At 39.6% G+C, this 20,246-nt stretch overlaps 1 protein-coding gene across 2 annotated transcripts in view; it reads right to left on the bottom strand.

Annotated features, from left to right (window-relative positions):
• The window catches only part of bmp2k (BMP2 inducible kinase), a 114,787-nt gene extending 95,377 nt beyond the window's left edge, over positions 1-19,410 (bottom strand). For both annotated transcript variants that reach the window (XM_057832322.1, XM_057832323.1), the window contains exon 1: positions 18,568-19,410. In XM_057832322.1, coding sequence (XP_057688305.1) covers positions 18,568-18,721 — 154 coding nt within the window. In that variant the 5' untranslated portion in view covers positions 18,722-19,410. The remainder of the gene's footprint in view (positions 1-18,567) is intronic.
• Positions 19,411-20,246: the final 836 nt, after the last annotated feature.

The raw sequence follows: 20,246 nt of genomic DNA, 5'->3' as shown, positions 1-20,246 counted from the left end.
CTTTTAAAGGCTGCTGTATAACTTGCTCGTTTCATCATGATGAATAGATGTTTCTTCCATGGATTGATACGGTAAAATGAAAGTGAGAACGTAAGTCGGAAACCCGAGAGAGCTCATCGCTGTCGACAAGACAGTAACAATAGGAACTATTGTTATTTGGGTTTGAGTTTCCCGAGGAACCGATATCGTTGACGGACACACACAGGAAGTCTGTTGTTACGTTTGTTATGGTCCGAGTTGCGGAGCTGCATTAACGTTGACTCTAATGAGATCAAGAAACTAAATTCTGTTTTTGAAAAGTGAAAAAAGCAGAATTTAACACAGACGAAATCATTCGGCCGATCAGAGTGAAGTATTACCGAAACAAAATGGTGACGTCACGTACCGTAATGATCGGCAACGGATCGCCGCATACGTTTCTTCAACACAACGTGACCATGTCAATAAAAAGAAAAAAAACGGTTTATATACATATATACATACATATAAGGGCTGTCAAACGATTAAAATTTTTAATCGAGTTAATTACAGCTTAAAAATTAATTAATCGTAATTAATCGCAATTAATCGCAATTCAAACCATCTCTAAAATATCCCATATTTTTATGTAAATTATTGTTGGAATGGAAAGAAGACACACGACGGATATATACATACAACATACTGTACTTCAGTACTGTATTTGTTTATTGTAACAATAAATCCACAAATGGCATTATTAACATTCTTTGTTAAAGTGATCCATGGATGGAAAGACTTGTAGTTCTTAAACGATAAATGTTATAGTTACAAGTTATAGTAATTTTATATTAAAACCCCTCTTCATGTTTTCGTTTTAATAAAATTTGTAAAATTTTCAATCAAAAGTAGAGTTAATATAATAATAATAAGAATAAAAATAACAATAATAAAAATAGAGTTTTACGTGTATTTTGCATAGCTATTTTGATATGGAATGCCAGTTCATTTTGCATTGTTGTTTAACTGTGTGTCAGAATAGGGCCTCATTAATTAGCAGAACACCTACAAAAAGCTAGATTCGGGCGTTAGTAAACGGCCGCCATCTTAAAGCAGTACACTTCCCTGCAAGGCTGTTGTAGCGAACCTTCCAAGCAAACCTAATTAACTTTTTATATAAAATACTCCTAAATCGGTAAAATATTGACTTGAATCTATCTTTAAAATAGTTTTAAAACTTTCACATGTCGAAAGTAGACAAAAGGGAAATTATGGAATAACGGGAGCAATTTTAACAACTTTAACGGTTGATTCACAACATTAAATTAATTGAATGTAGTTTAAAGCTGCTGATACAGAATGGAGACAGGAGTTTTTTTATTTACTGTTATTTTTGAGTATTAGTTTACTGCTATATGTTAACTTGATACTGAAATAGTAGTTTGGTTTAGCCTGAGAGTATTTTTGAACAATTTTGGAACTAATGTACAAAACATTAAGAAAAAAAAAAGGAGAGGGGTGCATCAATAATCGTTTTATAATCGTTTTTATAATCGGAGCCTCTGAATCGTAATCGTAATCGAATCGTTAGGTGCCCAAAGATTCCCAGCTCTAGTTAATTGCGTCAAATATTTTAATGTGATTAATTCTAAAAATTAATTAACGCCCGTTAACGCAATAATTTTGACAGCCCTAATCCATCCATACATACAAATATTTCTGTCTCCATCCATGTACCCGTTTATAATGCGCACCATGATTTTACAAGTTGATTTGGGGAAAAAAAAAGTGCGCGTTATATTCAGCAAAGTATGGTAATTTATATCTTTATTTGTACATCAAAAAGTAAGGCTGCAACAAGTAGTTGATTAAATTGATTAAACTCGCTTAATGAACTTGCCAACGAATTTGATAAACGATTTTTGCCAGTAGTTATGAGCAGTCTCGTTTGGGTCCTTGTTTGTGTGTAATGTGAGGCCGCTCATGGGCCAGTGATTAGACGAAGAGAGAGGGAGTTAACTGCTATTAGAGGTGCACGATAATTAGCGGTCCGATAGTTATCGGTCCGATAATAGGAATTATGACGTCATCCCAATAACTCCAGTAACATTATATATTATCGGGCCTATTAATAATATTTTAGGCACGGTGTCAGATAGGGATGTGAGCGTTTGTTTCCACTCCTGTTTTGCCAATATGCAAAGTTTTGTTAGTGTTCTAGAGACTGTATTTTTCCTTCAATGAGTTATAAACTTTAGTATGGCTATTAGCAAATGTTTGCATTTTATAGTGTTGTGTTTACAAGTTCTTGAGAGGCCTTTTGGTTATTGATAGGCTTGCTGTTCTATAATTGCTAGGTTAAGAAAGTTGTTTCATGGACCAAAGATGACAAAAGTCTCCTCTCCTGTTGAACCAAATGTTTTATCTGCTGACAAAGCACAATACATGTTGGGTTTATGTTTGTTTTAGATAAGTGCTCATTGTTCGGGTGAACACATCATCAATGATATTGACTGATTGATTGTGATTGACTCAAATTATATTTGAAAAAATATGTGCACTTTTTTTTAAGCCAAAACTGTTCTTGTCTTTGTTTTGTTCATTATAATAATGTTCATGTCATCATGAAAATTCTGGTTTGGTCAAAGGCAAATCTATGCTGAATCAACCACTACTATTTTTGACCTACATATGTTCAAAAACTCAGGTAAATATACATTGAAAAATTATATCGTATCGGTTATCATATCGGTATCGGCCTGAGGAGCAGAAAGTTATCTATATCGGTATCGGTGTCAAAAAATGGAAATCGTACACTCCTAACTGCTACACTCAGGTTGGGTTGCTGAATCAATTATGAGAGTTAGATTGTCTTTTATGTTGTTAAATCAAGTGTGCCTCAGTAAATGAAGCCAATTGTATTGTTTGTATTCCTTATTGATGAGGTGTTACTATTTAGCATGAAGCGCTAAGCTAGTTAGCGATGACTCTAATCAGTGTCCTATGTGTCCGTTTGTATTGTGTTTTGGAGAAACATTTTAGCACTTGAGTTATTAGATAGTAAAGTTGTCTCATTTCTTTTAATAAAGAAACCTCACACATAAACCCATTCATAGAACAGCTGTCTCCTTTCAACACAAACCATTCTAACTGTAAATTGTCATACAAGAGTGTGCTTTGAAATTTGGATTGTATTTATGAACAACTGTTTGATAAAGAAAACTGATTCAAGTCTGCCTCCTCATTTGATTTTTTTTAGTTTGTTTAAAAAAATGAATAAGTCAATTTACATCATACCTTTGCTCTCAAGAAAAAAAATGTCAATCCGGCGTATTTTTTTTTTTAATAAACAGGACTTTTTTCTGATTTGTTTACTTGGCAATTATTTATGTTTTATACTCGGAACATTATTAAAAAAACTTTAACATATATATATATATATATATATATATATATATATATATATATATATATTATATTACATATACACCGGCCACTTTATTAGGTACACCCGTCCAACTGCTCATTAACACTAAATTTCTAATCAGCCAATCACATGGCGGCAACTCAGTGCATTTAGGCATGTAGACATGGTTTAAGACAATCTCCTGCAGTTCAAACCGAGCATCAGTATGGGGAAGAAAGGTGATTTGAGTAACTTTGAAAGTGGCATGGTTGTTGGTGCCAGAAGGGCTGGTCTGAGTATTTCAGAAACTGCTGATATACTGGGATTTTCACGCACAACCATCTCTAGAGTTTACAGAGAATGGTCCGAAAAAGAAAAAATATCCAGTGAGCGGCAGTTCTGTGGGCGGAAATGCCTTGTTGATGCCAGAGGTCAGAGGAGAATGGCCACTGGTTCGAGCTGATAGAAAGGCAACAGTGACTCAAATAACCACCCGTTACAACCAAGGTAGGCAGAAGAGCATCTCTGAAGGCACAGTTTGTCGAACTTTGAGGCAGATGGGCTACAGCACCAGAAGACCACGCCGGGTGCCACTCCTTTCAGCTAAGAACAGGAAACTGAGGCTACAATTTGCACAAGCACATCGAAATAGGACAATAGAAGATTGGAAAAACGTTGCCTGGTCGGATGAGTCTCGATTTCTGCTGCGACATTCGGATGGTAGGGTCAGAATTTGGCGTCAACAACATGAAAGCATGGATCCATCCTGCCTTCTATCAACGGTTCAGGCTGGTGGTGGTGTGTAATGGTGTGGGGAATATTTTCTTTCTCACACAAAAATACACACGGTCCCAGGCTTCAACTGGGACCGTGTGCTTTGGTCAGATGAGACCAAGATTGAGCTTTTTGGCAACAAACACTCTAAGTGGGTCTGGCGTGCCACGAAAGATGCGCATGCTGAAAAGCACCTCATACCCACTGTGAAGTATGGGGGTAGGTCAGTGATGCTGTGGGGCTGTTTCACTTCCAAAGGCCCTGGGAACCTTGTTAGGGTGCTTGGCATCATGAATGCTTTGAAATAGCAGGACATTTTAAAACAAAATCTGTTGCCCTCTGCCCCAAAGCTGAAGATGGGTCGTCACTGGGTCTTTCAGCAAGACAATGACCCTAAACATATGGCCAAATCTACACAGAAATGGTTCACCAGACACAAAATCAAGCTCCTCCCATGGCCATCTTAGTCCCCAGACCTTGTTTTGTTAGCAAAAGGGGGTTGTACAAAGTATTAACACCAGGGGTCCTAATTGTGACGCACATTATTTGATGTCAGATAAATTTTTCTTTATGTGGGTTTTTTTTCCCCACTGAATGAATGCACTTGTATTGAAGGTTGGATTTTTCTCTTTTTTTCCATTAAGGTCCCATATTATTTGATTTTAAAAAATTATTAGAAGCTAAAAAACACATCTTTTTCAGGTGTGCCAACAATTATGGAGGGCACTGTATGTGTGTGTGTATATATATATATATATATATATATATATATATATATATATATATATATACAGTGTTTCCCACCTATGAACGAGACTGTGGCGGCCCGCCACAGTCTCGTTTGGGCCCGCCACAGTCTCGTTTGGGCCCGCCACAGTCTCGTTTGCCCCCCCGCCGAAAAAAAAAAAAAATCAGATGCGTCAGTCAGCTGATTACACAGCTGTAGCCCACTCCACTCTACTACCCATGCGAGCGAGAGCGCGTGCGTGCGTGCGTGCGTGCACACACACAGACACACGCGCCAACAGGTCGCGCTCATAGACGGGACTACTAGCCTGGTACACCAGACTCATAGCTGTGCTATGCAGGCATGAAAATCTCTCACCTTTCGGCGAAATTCGCCGTTTTGAAGTCAAAAAGGGCGACCTACGTGAATTGCGTAGATCCGAGGAGAAATTCTTTTTTTTTGGGGGGGGGGGGGGTCGGGAGGTTTTATTTAATTATTATTATTATTATTATCATCATGTGATTAACTTAGTACGTAAACTGTGCACTTAAGAAATCGGTTCTTTAAAAAAGTGACACTTGGACAGTCAGCAAATCCTTCTAGATCAGGGGTGTCCAAACTTTTTGCAAAGGGGGCCAGATTTGGTGTGGTAAACATGTGGGGGGCCGACCTTGGCTGACGTCCTTTATGTTGAGCAATATATTTAAGCAAATTTTAGCGAGCCATTATGTGTGTCACATTTGCTTTATTTATTTTTTTTAAATAATAATTTCAACAAACTCCCAACTAGCCTTTGTGGCTAAGCTTTCGACTCTCAGGCTCTTGCGAAACACTGCTGCTGTGACATTAAACTAGCTTCAAATTGCTTCAATTTCTCGCTACGTATCTTCCCTGTAATCTTGTCGTACATGTCAGCGTGTCTTGTTTGGTAAAATCGCCATACATTGAACTCTTTAAAAACAGCGACTGTCTCTTTGCAAATGAGGCAGACACAGTTGTTGCGTGTTTTAGTGAAGAAATAGTCCAATTTCCACCTATCCTTGAAGCGTCGGCCGTCACAGTCAACTTAATTTTTTTTGTTGATTGTTGCCATTTTAGAAAATTGGGAGTAAAAGGTCACACGGGGTAATGGTGCTTAGAGTAATATTACTTTTTAGTGGGTAAATGAGGAGCTGCATTTGGTGTGTAAGCTACCTCACATGCTGGTAGCAGTACTGCTGACCAATTTATTAAGTCTGTGTGCGGGCCAGGCGTTATTGATTTTATGACAGAGGCTGGGGGCCGGATAAAATTTGACCACGGGCCGCATTTGGCCCCCGGGCCGGACTTTGGACATGTCTGTTCTAGATGCTTCGCTGATGAGAACCAATCATCGGCCCAAGCTGCGTTCCATTATTCCAAACGCGTGCACTCCTTACGTGTAGGCTACATGGAGTGCTTGGAGAGCCTTTGGTTGCATTGCAAAGCTGCGAAAACAAAAAGCAGGCCTGATCCACACCGGGGCAGACCAGAGCGCAGCATACACACTTGCCTGTATTTGCCAGCAGATTGAATTTGGTGAGTAATGGTTTCAATCGTTTTCACATTTTGCGATATAAAAAAGTTACTGCCATTCGTTGCAGCTTTCGTTGAACACTGCCAGAGCTAGCCAAATCTCCCATGAAAAAAAATAGCTCCCGTTAAATTGGCGTCAAGCTTGTGTATTTAGCGGTAATATAAACGAAGAAACACACTGTTGAGTCAAATTAAGCGGCATGCTCTCGGATGGTCGGGGCACCTCGCATCGCTCCCGTCGTCCGCCTGAGACGCGTTATTTTCGGCTGAGACTTGAGCTGACGGCCGGTGTCGGCACAACACCGGCCCGACGAGTGGTGGGAATGAGTCCTGCTTCTTAAAGCTTTTCAGAAATACAGGGATCCCTCGTTTTTCGCGGTTAATGGGGACCAGAACCCGCCGCAATAAGTGAAAACCGTGAAGTAGCGCCCCCCCCCCATTTTTTGTGCGTGTTCAATGCATTTATTCAGATTTTACATTGGAAAAAAGATACATATATATAAGATATGTTTTTTTCACTTTTTTCACCAAAGTATCATTTATAAATGGTTTTCAAGCACTTCAAAATGTAAGAATTATGATAAGTTTTAAACATGTTACTGCCCCACCGAATTATTTTTAAACAAGAATAAAGTAGTAAGAAAATGCTTGGCTTTATTAAATACTCCATAGTGAGTCTACTCAAACCCTCTCAGGCTTTGGTAAACGGTGAGTGACACATGTGCAAAGTTTTTCTTTTTATATATATTTTTTTGTTTGAAGCAACTTATTTGATTGAATAATAAAGACACAAATGTCCTAGCCAAAATGTGGCCCAAACGCAAAACAACATTACTTCAATGGAAAAATTTGTTTCAATCAAGAAAAACAGTTTTCAAATGCTTTTTTTGTCTCAAATTTATTTTTGCAATCAAAAACAATTTTTTTTAATTGAAGTGACTTTTTGGGGATTAAAAGTATATACTGTATTTTGATTGAAGCAACTTTGTTTTTGATAGAAGTAACTTTGTTTTTTGATTGAATAATAAAAACACAAATCTACCTCCATCATTATTGAGAGAGAAAAAAATTAAGAAAGCTTTAAAACTAAAAGCCACCGGGGAGTCTGTTTTTTTGTTTTTTTTTCAAATATTTATATTTCATTACATAGACATGCCTCGTAGGGAAGGGAGATTGAGGGATTAAAAAAAGGAGTTAGATGAGGCTGCTAAAGGCAGTGGATACCTCATCAGCTGGGTGAATAGCAGACCTGGTAAGAACAAGTTTGCAAGGATAGTCGGGTATTAAATACAATTATAAACACAATTACAATGTTATTTTTCTATAAGATTTTATGTAATTGCTTTATTAATCATTAGGTGCTAGAGTTGTTAAGTATGGATAATAATAATAGTTTTAAGAAAACTGCTGTTGGTGGCTCAGTGACCATCTGATGTGGTTTGTTCTCAGATGAACAAGTTGAGGAAGGAAGTTTTGATGCAGAGGTTGAAGGAAGAAAATAGGCAGACTGACTGAGTCACAGCCAGAAAGTGTTGATGACAGTTTTGATTTCTATTCACTGTTGCCCCCTCCCAATTAAAGTATGTCACAGTCGCAGCCAATTATTATCTAAAGCTGGTTAAAATTGAAGTTATGTTGTTTTAAGGTGTATTAAATACAGTGGTACCTCTACATACAATCGCTTCGACACACGAACTTTTCGACATCCGACGTAAAATTTGACTCGCCATTTGTTTCTACATCCGACGACATGCTCGAAATACGACGACAAAGGCAGCACCGCAGACGAATGCACGGCGGATTTTCTTGTGTGACAAATCAACACAGGTTTCAGAAAAGGTTGGTACAGGTGGTGAAACAAGGAAAAAGTTGACGCTTACCTTCTAAATGAAGATGCAAATGACAGAAAAATATGAGCCTAGGGTGGGCATCCGTGAAATGGCTCAACAATACATCTCCACGGTCCTCCTCCGACCATCGTTCGCCAGTCTTTAGTATAAGTTAAGCTGACAATTCTTATTGTGGTAACATCTCCAGAGAAATCGCCAGCTTCGCCACGTTTTCATCATTTCTTTCACAACTTATTCAACACAAAACGCCTGCTGTCTGCCGCAATTGACGATGTTCTCAAGAAAGCATTGAAAGCGAAAGTAAACTTTCACCCGCTCCCCTCCCTCTTTGTCACGTCAGCGCCGCGGTGCCTTCAGGTACAGAAAAAAACGTCCGCCTTATTAGAACCCGTTTCGTTACACTATTACAGGAATTATTATTATTATTATATTATTTATCCGATTTTTATTTATTATTTATTTGTTTTGCTATATGTAATTGCCATTTGTAATAGTACCAGCAGTATTTTTTAAGGATTTAGTGCAGGTTTTTGGGCTGTGGAACGAATTAATGGAATTATAATGTATTCCTATGGGAAAATCCTGCTCGACATACGACCATTTCGACTTACAAACAAGCTCCTGGAACGGATTAACTTCGTATGTAGAGGTACCACTGTACTTGTTCATGTGCCCCTTTTGATCTACAAGCACCCGCCCCTCCACCGGTCTCTGCACGGTCCTGCTGAAACACAGTGTGGGTCGACAGAGCTCAATATTTTGTTGGGGTGTACAGTGTACTGGAACATATTTCCTCCACACCCTTCTTACCTTTTTAACCCCTGACCCATTTTCATGCCTGGCTATGAGAGTATGAGTCTGGCCACCATTAAGCAGAAAAAAATTTCCAGGGCGGAGCCAGCCACAGCAAATAGACAGCGGAGCGGGCCAATCAGCGACGGGCTGACGCAACGTCAGTTAAGCGACAAGAAACTAGCGAGAGACATTTCAACATATTCAACATGGCTAGCGCGAGACAGACTGTTGGTTTTACCGACTCGATGTGTTTTTGGTCATGTAAAACCGAATTTACCGCGGATTGGAACATATTGCCGCTGAGTCTGGTGTGCCAGGCTACAGGACTACTGTCTGCTGCATTCTGCTGCATTTGGCGCGATCCGGCGACACCGCATACAGCAATTTATATTACATTCAGTGGTCTCAAAATGCCCTAAAGAGATACACCAGGCTTGAAAATGTACACACACACCCTACCCCGAGGGTCAGAGACCCTCCCACCACAGTCTCCTAAAACCCTGTGGGAAACACTGTACATATATATATTTATATATATATATATTACACATACAGTATATATATGATTAATGGCGCTATGTGGAATTTGATTGGTTGGAATGAAATCCTAAAACCAACTGCGGCCCAATGTGGAATACTTTGCAGACCCCTGATCTAATAAAAGGATGTTAGCGCTATTAGAAGTTGGTGAAGCGGGAAAAGTACACAGCTTACGCCCCTTTCGCACATACCTGAACTCAGGTTAGTTCCGGGATTTGAACGGGTAGCCCTATATGTGAAAGCAAGTTCCCTGGTCAACTGACACGGAGATGACACTGACATTCACCGGGTCACGTCCCAGTATAATGTTCGGGACTTACCCGGGACGCAGCAAGTGTGAAAGCAGGTGTTTAATTCCCAGGTCACAGCGAGAAGGCTGATGACGTAAATATCATGGCTTGCCAATCATCATTTCCTCTTTCTTCGCAGTAAAACGAAAAGCGGTAAACAAACGTTGTAATTATCAACATGGCAAACTGGAAAAAGCAACTAAATTTCACTGGAAACTTCACCAAATTAAATTGCGATTGGATCATACAGCCGAGGAAGAGAGTCTATCGTCCATCTTTGGAAATGTGTAATGCCGACCAAAAGTGATGAAATGTCCGGTTTGTAAAATTGCACCAGCCGCCCTTCCCATACAGAGAGCGTGGAAGTCTGAAAGTGTCCAACACGTGTTCTTCCTCTCTCCATGTCTGAAAGCCATGACATGGGTAAACCCCACGTCACCTTACACGGGAATTTCCGGGATATAAATCTGACAGGGGCTTTAGTTAACTTGTGTAGTCACTGAGCAAAAGGTATTAGCACAAAAGGTAAGCTAACATACTAATGTGGTGTAATGGCATTGACTATTCATGCACAAACTTTGTACTATGCTTTTTTTTTTCCACATAGGCTTTAAGCAGTGCTTGACCAAGCCATGATCGCAATTATTTAACATTCAGATGAGTAGGTAGTGAATAAGTATTAAAAAACAATACTATTTTCTTTATTTTTTCAAAAAACATAGAATCAGTATTGAGAGCAAGAAATTGTATCTGTGCAACATTAGTATTTGACTTAATTGTGACTGGCTCGGACTCAACTGAAGGAGCCGATGACGTCCATCAAGGGAACGCAGGCATTTTTTTCCCCTTTTTATGCCGGCATTCTATGAGATGACAAAAGAGGCACAATACGGCCATTCATCAAGCGTACAGTATGCTAATCGTGGTCATTTGCAATGTTTCTAAAGCCCGCAGGGACAGACGGCAAAACTGTTTACCCATAACATCGTCAGTCAGGAACCACGTGGCCTCTTTCTTTGGCGAATGCTAATGTTAACTGCATCCAGGATTAGGTTTTGCTATAGTTTTTATTTGGTTTGGTTTTTTTTTTTTTTGCAACACACAATGTATGCAGACTGCTTTGTTTGTATGATTGTAAATTACTTTTTAAATTACATTTTTCCTCTGCCTTTACAATAGTAAATTTGAAATTGCAGCTGGAAAAAAATGCTTTTTTTTTTTTTTCCCTCATGTAAGTTTGGGCCCCGAAAACATTCTCTTCAAAAAATATCCATTATTTCACAAAATGCAAGTCTATAATGTCTAAATAAAATTACGGTACATCATCTATTGAAATTTGTAATAATTTTATTCAAGTATTACAATTTTAGTATTTGAAATCTCATCTTTTCCCCCAATCAGAACACTTTTCTTATAATCACAATTTCACCATTTTTCTTATAAAAGTTTTTCTTGTTCCACTTAATATTGACACTCTTTCCCCCTCATTCTCATTTTTTCCCTCTGTAATAAACTCGATTACCCCACTTTGATTTCATTATCAAAATTTGAGATTTTTTTTCATCATCAAAATGACTATTTTAACTTGGTCGCCAAAAATACCAACTTGTTGGCCTTATTTTTTTTTTTTTCTATAAATAAAATAAAACTAATCGTAACACCAAACCCTTCGACAAAACTAATTTAATATCCAGTACACGGCCCTTCAGACCAAAAGACATCCCTAATCTGGCATCTGTTTGGGGTGACCAGTCAATGGTTAGTATTGAACGTAAATGGACGAGATGGCAACATTAATGACGCCTATCAGTCAAAGGGTCAGTGCTTAAGGGGAATCTTGTGATTTTCATTAAACAGGCAAATGGGTAATGACTGGATAAAAACATCACATGATCTCTTTCGGTAGCTTGACATGAGCGTCATTCAACAGAAATATTGTCAGATTTAGCCCTCTGTGAAAGCAGAATATTTGTGTTCAACCAAAGTAAGGCATCTGCAAACTATGGAATTACAGGATTGCCAAAATTAAAAAATAAATTAAAAAGTAAATTTAAACAGAAATAAATAAATGAAAACAATGTCACTGACTTTTATTTTTAGTCATGGAAAATCACAGACTGAAAAAAAAACGACAATTTTTGTCAGCGACTTACTTTTTCCCATTGAAAAACGCAAACGAAAAAACAATGGCAATTTTTGTGATTGACTTTTAATTTTTGTCATTGGAAAAACAAACAAACGGAAAAAACAGGCAATTTTTTTTCTTTCCATCCATCCATTTTCTTCCGCTTATCCGAGGTTGGATCGCGGGGGCAGCAGTAGGATGCCTCAAAAAGTCAACTATTCAATGACAAAAAGTAAAAGTCGATGACAAAATATACATTTATATTTTCATTAATTCATTTATTTCTCTTTATTTGTGGTCCTCAATTAGCGGACCGCGGTCCACGACCGGACCACGGCACACCTCTCTGCGGACCCACAGACATACGAAAAAACGAAAGAAAAAAAAAAAAAAAACTTTTTTCCACATACATTATTTGTATGAATCGCAGATCTATCGCTATGAGCTACTAGTTTTTGTTTGCACCTTAATGACAGATGTAGTCAATTATTTAGTGTACATGTGTAAACATTGTTCTTGCATGGTTTTTTTTGTGTAGTTTTATTTTAAGTCAAAAAATTGTTTTGTTAATTTATTTTTATTTAATCAGAATGTCTATTGTATTTTTGTTTGGTCCAAAGAAAACAACCTTTACCACCTTCGACCTGCCTTGTACTTGACCGACATTAACAAATGAACCCATGCTTGTATCAAAAAAATAATTGTGGACCTTTAAGATTTGTATTTGAGGACCCCTGCTCTATATGTTTATTATTCATTCATTTTTTTAATTTTGGCACTCATGCATCTAAATTCAAGACTTTTAAGACCTTTTTCAATGCCAATTCAACTGAAAATTAATACTTTTCTCGCAACCATTATTTAGATAATATTGAAAAATAAAGCACTGAATATCAAATTTAACCTCAATTACTAAGTGTGTTTGACAAAAGATGCACATTTACTGAAGATACAATTAAAACACATTTAAATATAAGGTCTTTCAGATTTCCCCCCCCCCCCAGGATAAAATGGATTTTACACTATTTTTGTAAAGCAACTTCAGAAATTACATTTGCGATACAACAGGTTTCCCTTTTAAGAGGACCTAGTCAAGGTGGTATGTTGGTGATTGTCAAGTTGGTCACCTTAACTGGTGATTGTCAAGTTGGTCACCTTAACTGTAAAGTGCTTGGGAAAATCTTGCAATTGGCAGTGAAAGTTTAAATAACAGCCACTAAATGGCAGTAGTTTACCATTAATTACCACAAAATAAAAAAGCTACACATTACCATTTCCCCTGGTAATTGTTTTTTTCTAATCACATTACAAGAAGTATACAAAACACATGTTAATCCTTTGTTAGCTATTGAAGACATTTCTTTTATTCAGACAGAGAAAATCCATACCCTTATTCAATCAAGAAAAACATTTAAGTATATCAGGAGATGTTTTACTATCACCTACATTATAATTTGCCTATCACCATGCCATGTTATTCAGATCAACGTTACCCCGCACTCGTTCCAATAATAGTGTCAGCCGTGTTGTGTATCTGAGGGTGATGGTGAATCTACCACTCCGGTTTATCCATGCTAAGGCTAGTGCACCTGCCAATACTCCATTGAACATGGCTAACTCTTGAGTTAAAACTACGAAATTCACATTCATTCGAAAGGCAAACCGTGCAGAAATATATTATTGCATCTAACACATTTTAATTGGAGAAATTGGCAACTTACTTTGAAATGTTAAGCAGGTCCACTGCCTTCGCATGACCCATAAACTGCGACCCAAAGTATCTAGATGTGACTTGGTCGCCGATCCAATACCTCACATGCTGGTCCAACTGTTTGGACTTGGTTGTCTTGTTGGGGCTTTCGTCGAACATAACAACTAAAGCACCTGAGCAGTTCCTTACGTTAGCACACAGTACTGTGCGACTGCCTGCTGTTGTGATGTTGATGCTAATGATGCTAACAGCGCGCACGCACGAGGTGCATTATGATTTGTAGTGCAGTGCATCGTAAAGATTCTACGCGTCATCTTCGTTATGGATTTAAAAAAAAAAAAAAAAAACTTCGTCACGGATACAATTTAGGTTGCACTGAGATGTTCTTCAAAATTAAAACCACGGTGAAAAAATTCCAGCCTTAGGACAGCTAATTTCATACTTTTAATACCTTTAATAATGGAAAACTAAATTCAATGCTTTTTTTAATACTTTTAATAACCAGCGGGTACCCTGTCATGTGTTTCCAAAGATCTGCTTTTGCTTTGGGAAAACAGTGATGTACATGGTTGCCTATTTTGTGACAGATGGTACAGACCAAACCAGTAGCAAAATCACAAATCATGATGATTGTGTCTACATTGTTAGAAGTCATGTTTTTAAAAAAATAAAAAATTAAAAAAAAGGTATGGAATCATAGTCATCAATTAATCGAGAGGGGAAAAAAATTAAAAAGATCTACAGATATCCGATTTTTTAAATAGTCTTAGGGGCCGTTTACATGATGACTCTCCGATAATACGAAAAATTTCAAATTTGCATTTGCGTCTCCATTTGAACGATGTCGCTATTCCGCATGAAAACTATGTAGTCATGCCAGGCCCTAGGGGGCAGTGCAGATTTACTGGGCGACAGAGAATGATGCACTTTGACCCCACCAAGCTCCCTCAGCCCGGAAAAAAATATGCCCGCCCACTTGAAGCAATGTCCTTTTTCTTTTGTTCAAAAAGGCACAAAAAATGAAACGTTCAACATATTTAATTTAAAAAATATTATTAAAACAGTAAATTAAAGCCAGCATTCCGCCATATTTGCTGTTTTTAATGTTTAGTAGCACCGCTGCACACACCCAATGTGACGTGTACGAGTGCTGACGTTAACAGCGCGGTCTCGCGCCGCAGGAGCCTTTGATATGCATGCCGAGAAAGCCTCCCTCAACCCCCCGCAATCGGATTCTTCCACTTTGGAGGCAGGATTCAGAATTTTTCGTCTTCGCCGACACCATATGCAGGCGAGACAAGTCCACAACTCCGTCATTGCGTCTTTGTGTCGCAAAGTCGCCATGTCAAATGCCCCTTAAATTGCAGTCCTACAGCAATCACAAATGTTTCTTTTAGCTTCAATTATTTCACAGTGGGAGCCTCAATTTTTCCCTTAGATAGGGGCATGCTGTTGTTGTAAAGCCCTTTGACCCTTTATCGATTAAGGGTTGTAGAAACAAAAAATATTGACATCACTCCTACATTGACAGTCTGACTAAAGCCACATTTTTTGCCGAGATTGACACTTTCTTGGCTGAATTAGTCAAACAAAACTAGCCAACACACCGCAAAAAAAGGGCCTCCATTCATGAAAAGGAGAACCTGCAAATGACAAGCTGCCACTTCCACCTGCCAGAAATGTCACATGCCGGAAACAGCGCGTGACTTCTTTTTTTACTTTATGACAATTGCGCCGCAATATTTTTTCATCACTCACTTAGGCAACAGGCATGGAAATCTAACGGAAATCTGGCAACAGCACAAATTGTCGCACTGTTGCTATGCAGACTTACCAAAAGTACACATAAAGCAAGTAGGGCCTATACAGGTGAATACTGACAAAACCAGTCATCACTTGGTAAACTTCTGCGGGTCCCGTGGTAAAACCTGTTTGATCACATGGTATGATGGCTCATGATTTTCAATTCAGGAAGTGAGGAGAAGGTTTACCACGGTTCATGCCGCATGTTTAGAGGGTTATGTTCGGCCAGAAACAAAAAAAAAAAGGTTCAGAGGCTAAAATTATACAACTTTATTCTCACAAAATATTAGTTTGTTATTAAAAATACATATATACTGTATATACCACTTCAGATATTAAACAAGTCTAATTGAGAACGAGCTTTTCTGTACTTTTCAACTGTTTTGCTCAATTCATCATCCGTTCTGCATATCCTCATGAGGGTTGAGGGGGTGCCAGAGCCTATCCCACCTCACTGTGAGCAGCTGGTAGCCAAGTAATCGCAGCGCATGATGGGACAAACAACCATTCATGGTCACATTCATACTCAAAACATTTTCAGAGTTTTTAATTGCCTATCATGTACTTCTTCCACTAATTCCCAGTGGTTCAGTGTTTTGATGACTTTACGCTATCCCGATCAAAGACAACCTTACATTCTATCCAGCTAGCCATTGCTCTCCGTGGGGGTCCCACCTCGTTCACTCCCACGTGAACACGCGCAACCTGATTACTGCTGCTGATTGATTGTCAGTATTTCAGTATCCAGTGCCCACCTAACGTTATACTACAAGACGGCATGTCTCTGAAACCCCCAGCACCTGGGCAAGCACCGGGAAAAAAAAAACACCGGAGGAGTTTGGGGAAAGCGAAATCCAATATGAAAAGAAAAGCCCCAGTGGTGAGACCGCTGAAATTGGCTAGGCTACGATGAGACAAGAAACAAAGTTTACTTTGTAAAGTGTGAGGATCAATGCCCACATATGCCGACAAGTAAGTTTGAGAAAAGTTGAGGAGTATGAAACTTATGGAATGAACATAACACGTGATAATTCATCTGTGTGACTACAGAGAAGACAATATTGTCATTACGATGGTCTATCTTGAAAACTGTTAGCCATAATTGCTTTTGCCATGTCTCTGACTTCTAAATTGTTGCAACAACAACAGAACCGGGGGGAGACTTCTGGAGGGCGGTAAGGGGAAGACATATACTTTTTTACATTAATCGAATCAAACAGGGACTGAGGGCCCAGTGATATGGTATGAAATTAATATAATAGGATAAATTAAATACTGTCACAGTAACATATCTATTGTGACGATTTTAAATTAAGTATTAAGTAGTAAAGGGAAATATGACCACAGTGATCCCTCGCTACTTCGCACCCTCAGTCCAAAAAATTAATGAATAAATACATATGAGCCGTCCCGAGCCAATCACATATTCTAACTCTCCCTCATGCTGCTCTTTATTGGTCAGACAATGCACTGGAGTTGCTTATTAAAGTTAACGATGATTGACAGACGTTTAATGTTTGATCTTGCTGCAGATGCTTGGAAGCCGAAGCTTCAAAGCGCCGCATACGTCAATCATTGTTTAACTTGTGAAACAGTTGCTGTGGCAACTCATTGTGTGTAAGTGAACAGTTTGAGCAGATTTGAGTGGAATCACTCAACGATGAAGCATTTAATAAAGATAAGCATTTTGCTACTTTATTTTTGTTTAAAAGTAATTCAGTGGGACAGTAACATGTGTAAAACATCATAATTATTACATTTCAGTGCTTAAAATGTATATATATTGTATTTATGGCGGAAAACACAGACAAGGCCGAAAAAAGCAGTTTCTGCTCTTGCACCCCTCTTTAAAATAAACTGCTCTATTTTAAGCCAAAAGAACTGTTAAGTTTGATAGAACAATATGTCTATATGCTGCCATAGCAGTTTCATGGCACATTAAGCCCGAGAGCCATTTTGAGAATCTGCCGATAAAGAGACCAGTGGAGCTAACTCCCCAGTAAGGAAAGTAGCTATTGGCTGTCTTAAAGTCGCAAGAGGTCCCTCGTGATGTAATTACCTAATTTGCATGCTTGGCAATTTGCATGTAATTGTAATGGACGCTGGAGGTCGAGGAACAACGTCGTGGGAGGAAAAAAAAACAAAAAACAGAAAAGTCGCTTAATTTGTAGCTAGTCAGTCCTGCTTGCTTTTGACAAAAAAATTTGCCAAGACACTTTGGAAAATCGCCAGATAAAGCGGGAAAGTCATCAAGTTGGCAACACTGACCGAGTTTTCATCAAATACTGATCATCAGATAATGTTTGAACAAAAGATCTAAACATGTTACGGTACTGTACTGCGAACAGAACTTCCTCTTCTGCTTTTTCTTGGAGTGTTGCGGAGCATGAAACATTTGTGGGGGGGTTTTGGCAATGCCACTGTATTTCTGGATTATTTTGTTACTTTTTAGCCCTTAAAAAATAACATTTTTCATAAAATTTAAAACCCAATCCTTTACACAGATTTCGATCTTTTGAAAAATGGCATGTTCGGCTGATTTACGATCACATAATCGGATCGGGGACATCCCAAGTATTTTCGGTCATAAAAATGTCAACTCTTTCTTATCAAATTACAAATACAATTTAAAATCTCATAGTATTAAAAAGTAACACTTGATCATTTGCCTAATGGTTTTCTCTTTCAAATATGATGCATTCTTCAAGAAACAATTCAACTTATGTAAATATGGAGCCACAGTTGCGCTTTGATGAAGTCTAAACTTTCTGCCTTTATTTGTGAGGGGAAACGCTTTTTTTCCCAATTATCAAAAGCATGTACAAGGGAAGGCTGCTTGTCAGCTTTAGTTAACCTTGGCAAATTGGTTGTTGACACAAGAGGAGGCTTGGGCGTTGTAATTATTGGGGCTACTCTCGATCCCCCTCAGTTGAGAAAGCTACAGCTGTGACTTTCTTTTCTTAAGAGGTTGGGGCAATTTAGTAACTTAAGTTTATGTATGTGCGTGTAAGACCTCTGGGTCTTGCGTACTTACCCTCCGCTACCAGCTCTTCAACGGTGACTTGATATCGTCCTACGGCAAAAACTTTGCCGAAGTAGCTGCTGAGCCCCGAGCCCGAACCGGAGGCTCCCCCGGGGGCCCCGCCGCCTCCGCTCTCAGACTTTGGCATCCTGGAAAACTTCTTCATCCTTTTATTTTCAATGAGTCCAGCCAACAATGGCGCTCAATGGAAACTAGAAAAAACACTCGCACCCGAAGTGAAGTTCTATCTGTTTATCTTCTGTCTTCTCTCCTCCACCGCGGAGCTTTTTCGGGCTCTCGGCATCTGGTAACGAACGCCCGCACGACCCCGACACTTTCGGACACGTCGTGCGAGTGATAGCGTCCACCTTGACGGGGGCGACAGCAACCACCAGGCGGACAGGACACAAGCTGGATTGGCTGGTTAGCTATTGTGACACTAGCGGCTAACTCGATGGGGACGCTGGAAACAATGCAGAAAACAGGCAAAATCTAGAAAATACATCCACTAAAATCCTCCGGTGGCTGGGATTCAGTACATCCAGTCGCGTCGCGCTCTAATGCGGCGGCGTCGCGGGGCTCTCCACGCCACTACGAAGCTCTAGCCACTAGCTAGCTCGTGAGCTAACAGGCTACGGCAGGCTGATCCTCCCGCCACCGCGCGAGCGCAGGTGAGCCAAACTAAGCCGCGAGCGGTCTCCTCTCAACTGGCAGAGCCTCGGGCAAAGTTGCGTGGAACGGGCTCGTTCGCGGCGTCACCTCAACGCCTGTGTCTCACAAGCATTTTTACTTGGCTGTGGCGGACCCACGGCTTGAGTGCCAATGAGTCCGAGGAGCCTTCCGAGAGTACCGTAGTGCAAGAGGGCCCAGTGTAATGTGATGGTGTGTGGGCGGTTGGTGGGGTTAGCCAATGAGAGACAACCAAACTTGACGTGACCACGCCCCCTCTTCCTAGTTGTTATGGCTAGTTTGGAGGAGTGGAATGAATGAATGGCGTCAGATCAAAACGTGAATATTAAGTGGAAACGTTTTTAATGTGACACAAAACTTTGTTTTCAGATGTGGCAACAATAAACACCGATAAACAAATACTTGATGTTACAAGAAAAAAATGTAAATTATGAGGGAAAAAAAACGTGCCTTGTGACCCTTTATTTTGGAACATAATTCACCCACAGAAGTTGTGTATACATTTAGCCGAGCGCGTTACCGGCTACGTCACAGTCACGTGACATATACTTAATAACCGTGCGCGTTCCGGCTGACTGTAGAGTTCACGAGAGTTCGTAGAGAGCATCAGAGTTACGAGCGGCTGGACACAGTACCACGAGCTAGCGAGACACTTAACATTTCATACCGCTACACTGGTGACCCCGACTTGCCTCGTTGAAGTCTCAGGCATTTTTGAACACTTTATGCAATGGCGGACTTTAGCTTTCTCGAGCTAGCTATGTTCAACGAGTGTTCTGCGGCCGCATGGTTTGCATTCGTGGAGGAGCAGTTCGTCCTCCGTGGTATTTCCGACCATACCATGCGCTTCTACCACGTGGTGTTTTCGTTCGGGTACTCAACGGCGGTCAAAGCACAGCGCTTCTTGGTTTATCCGCCGAAGGTGGACAAGTTTAAGGGGCTCAAGGCGCACCTCCTCAGATTTTTGGACCGTCATACAAATTGATTTCAAAGATGCCTGA

This window comes from Corythoichthys intestinalis, chromosome 3 (genome assembly GCF_030265065.1).
Source record: "Corythoichthys intestinalis isolate RoL2023-P3 chromosome 3, ASM3026506v1, whole genome shotgun sequence".
Lineage (NCBI taxonomy): Eukaryota > Metazoa > Chordata > Actinopteri > Syngnathiformes > Syngnathidae > Corythoichthys > Corythoichthys intestinalis.
This window is presented reverse-complemented; position numbering and strand designations above follow the sequence as displayed.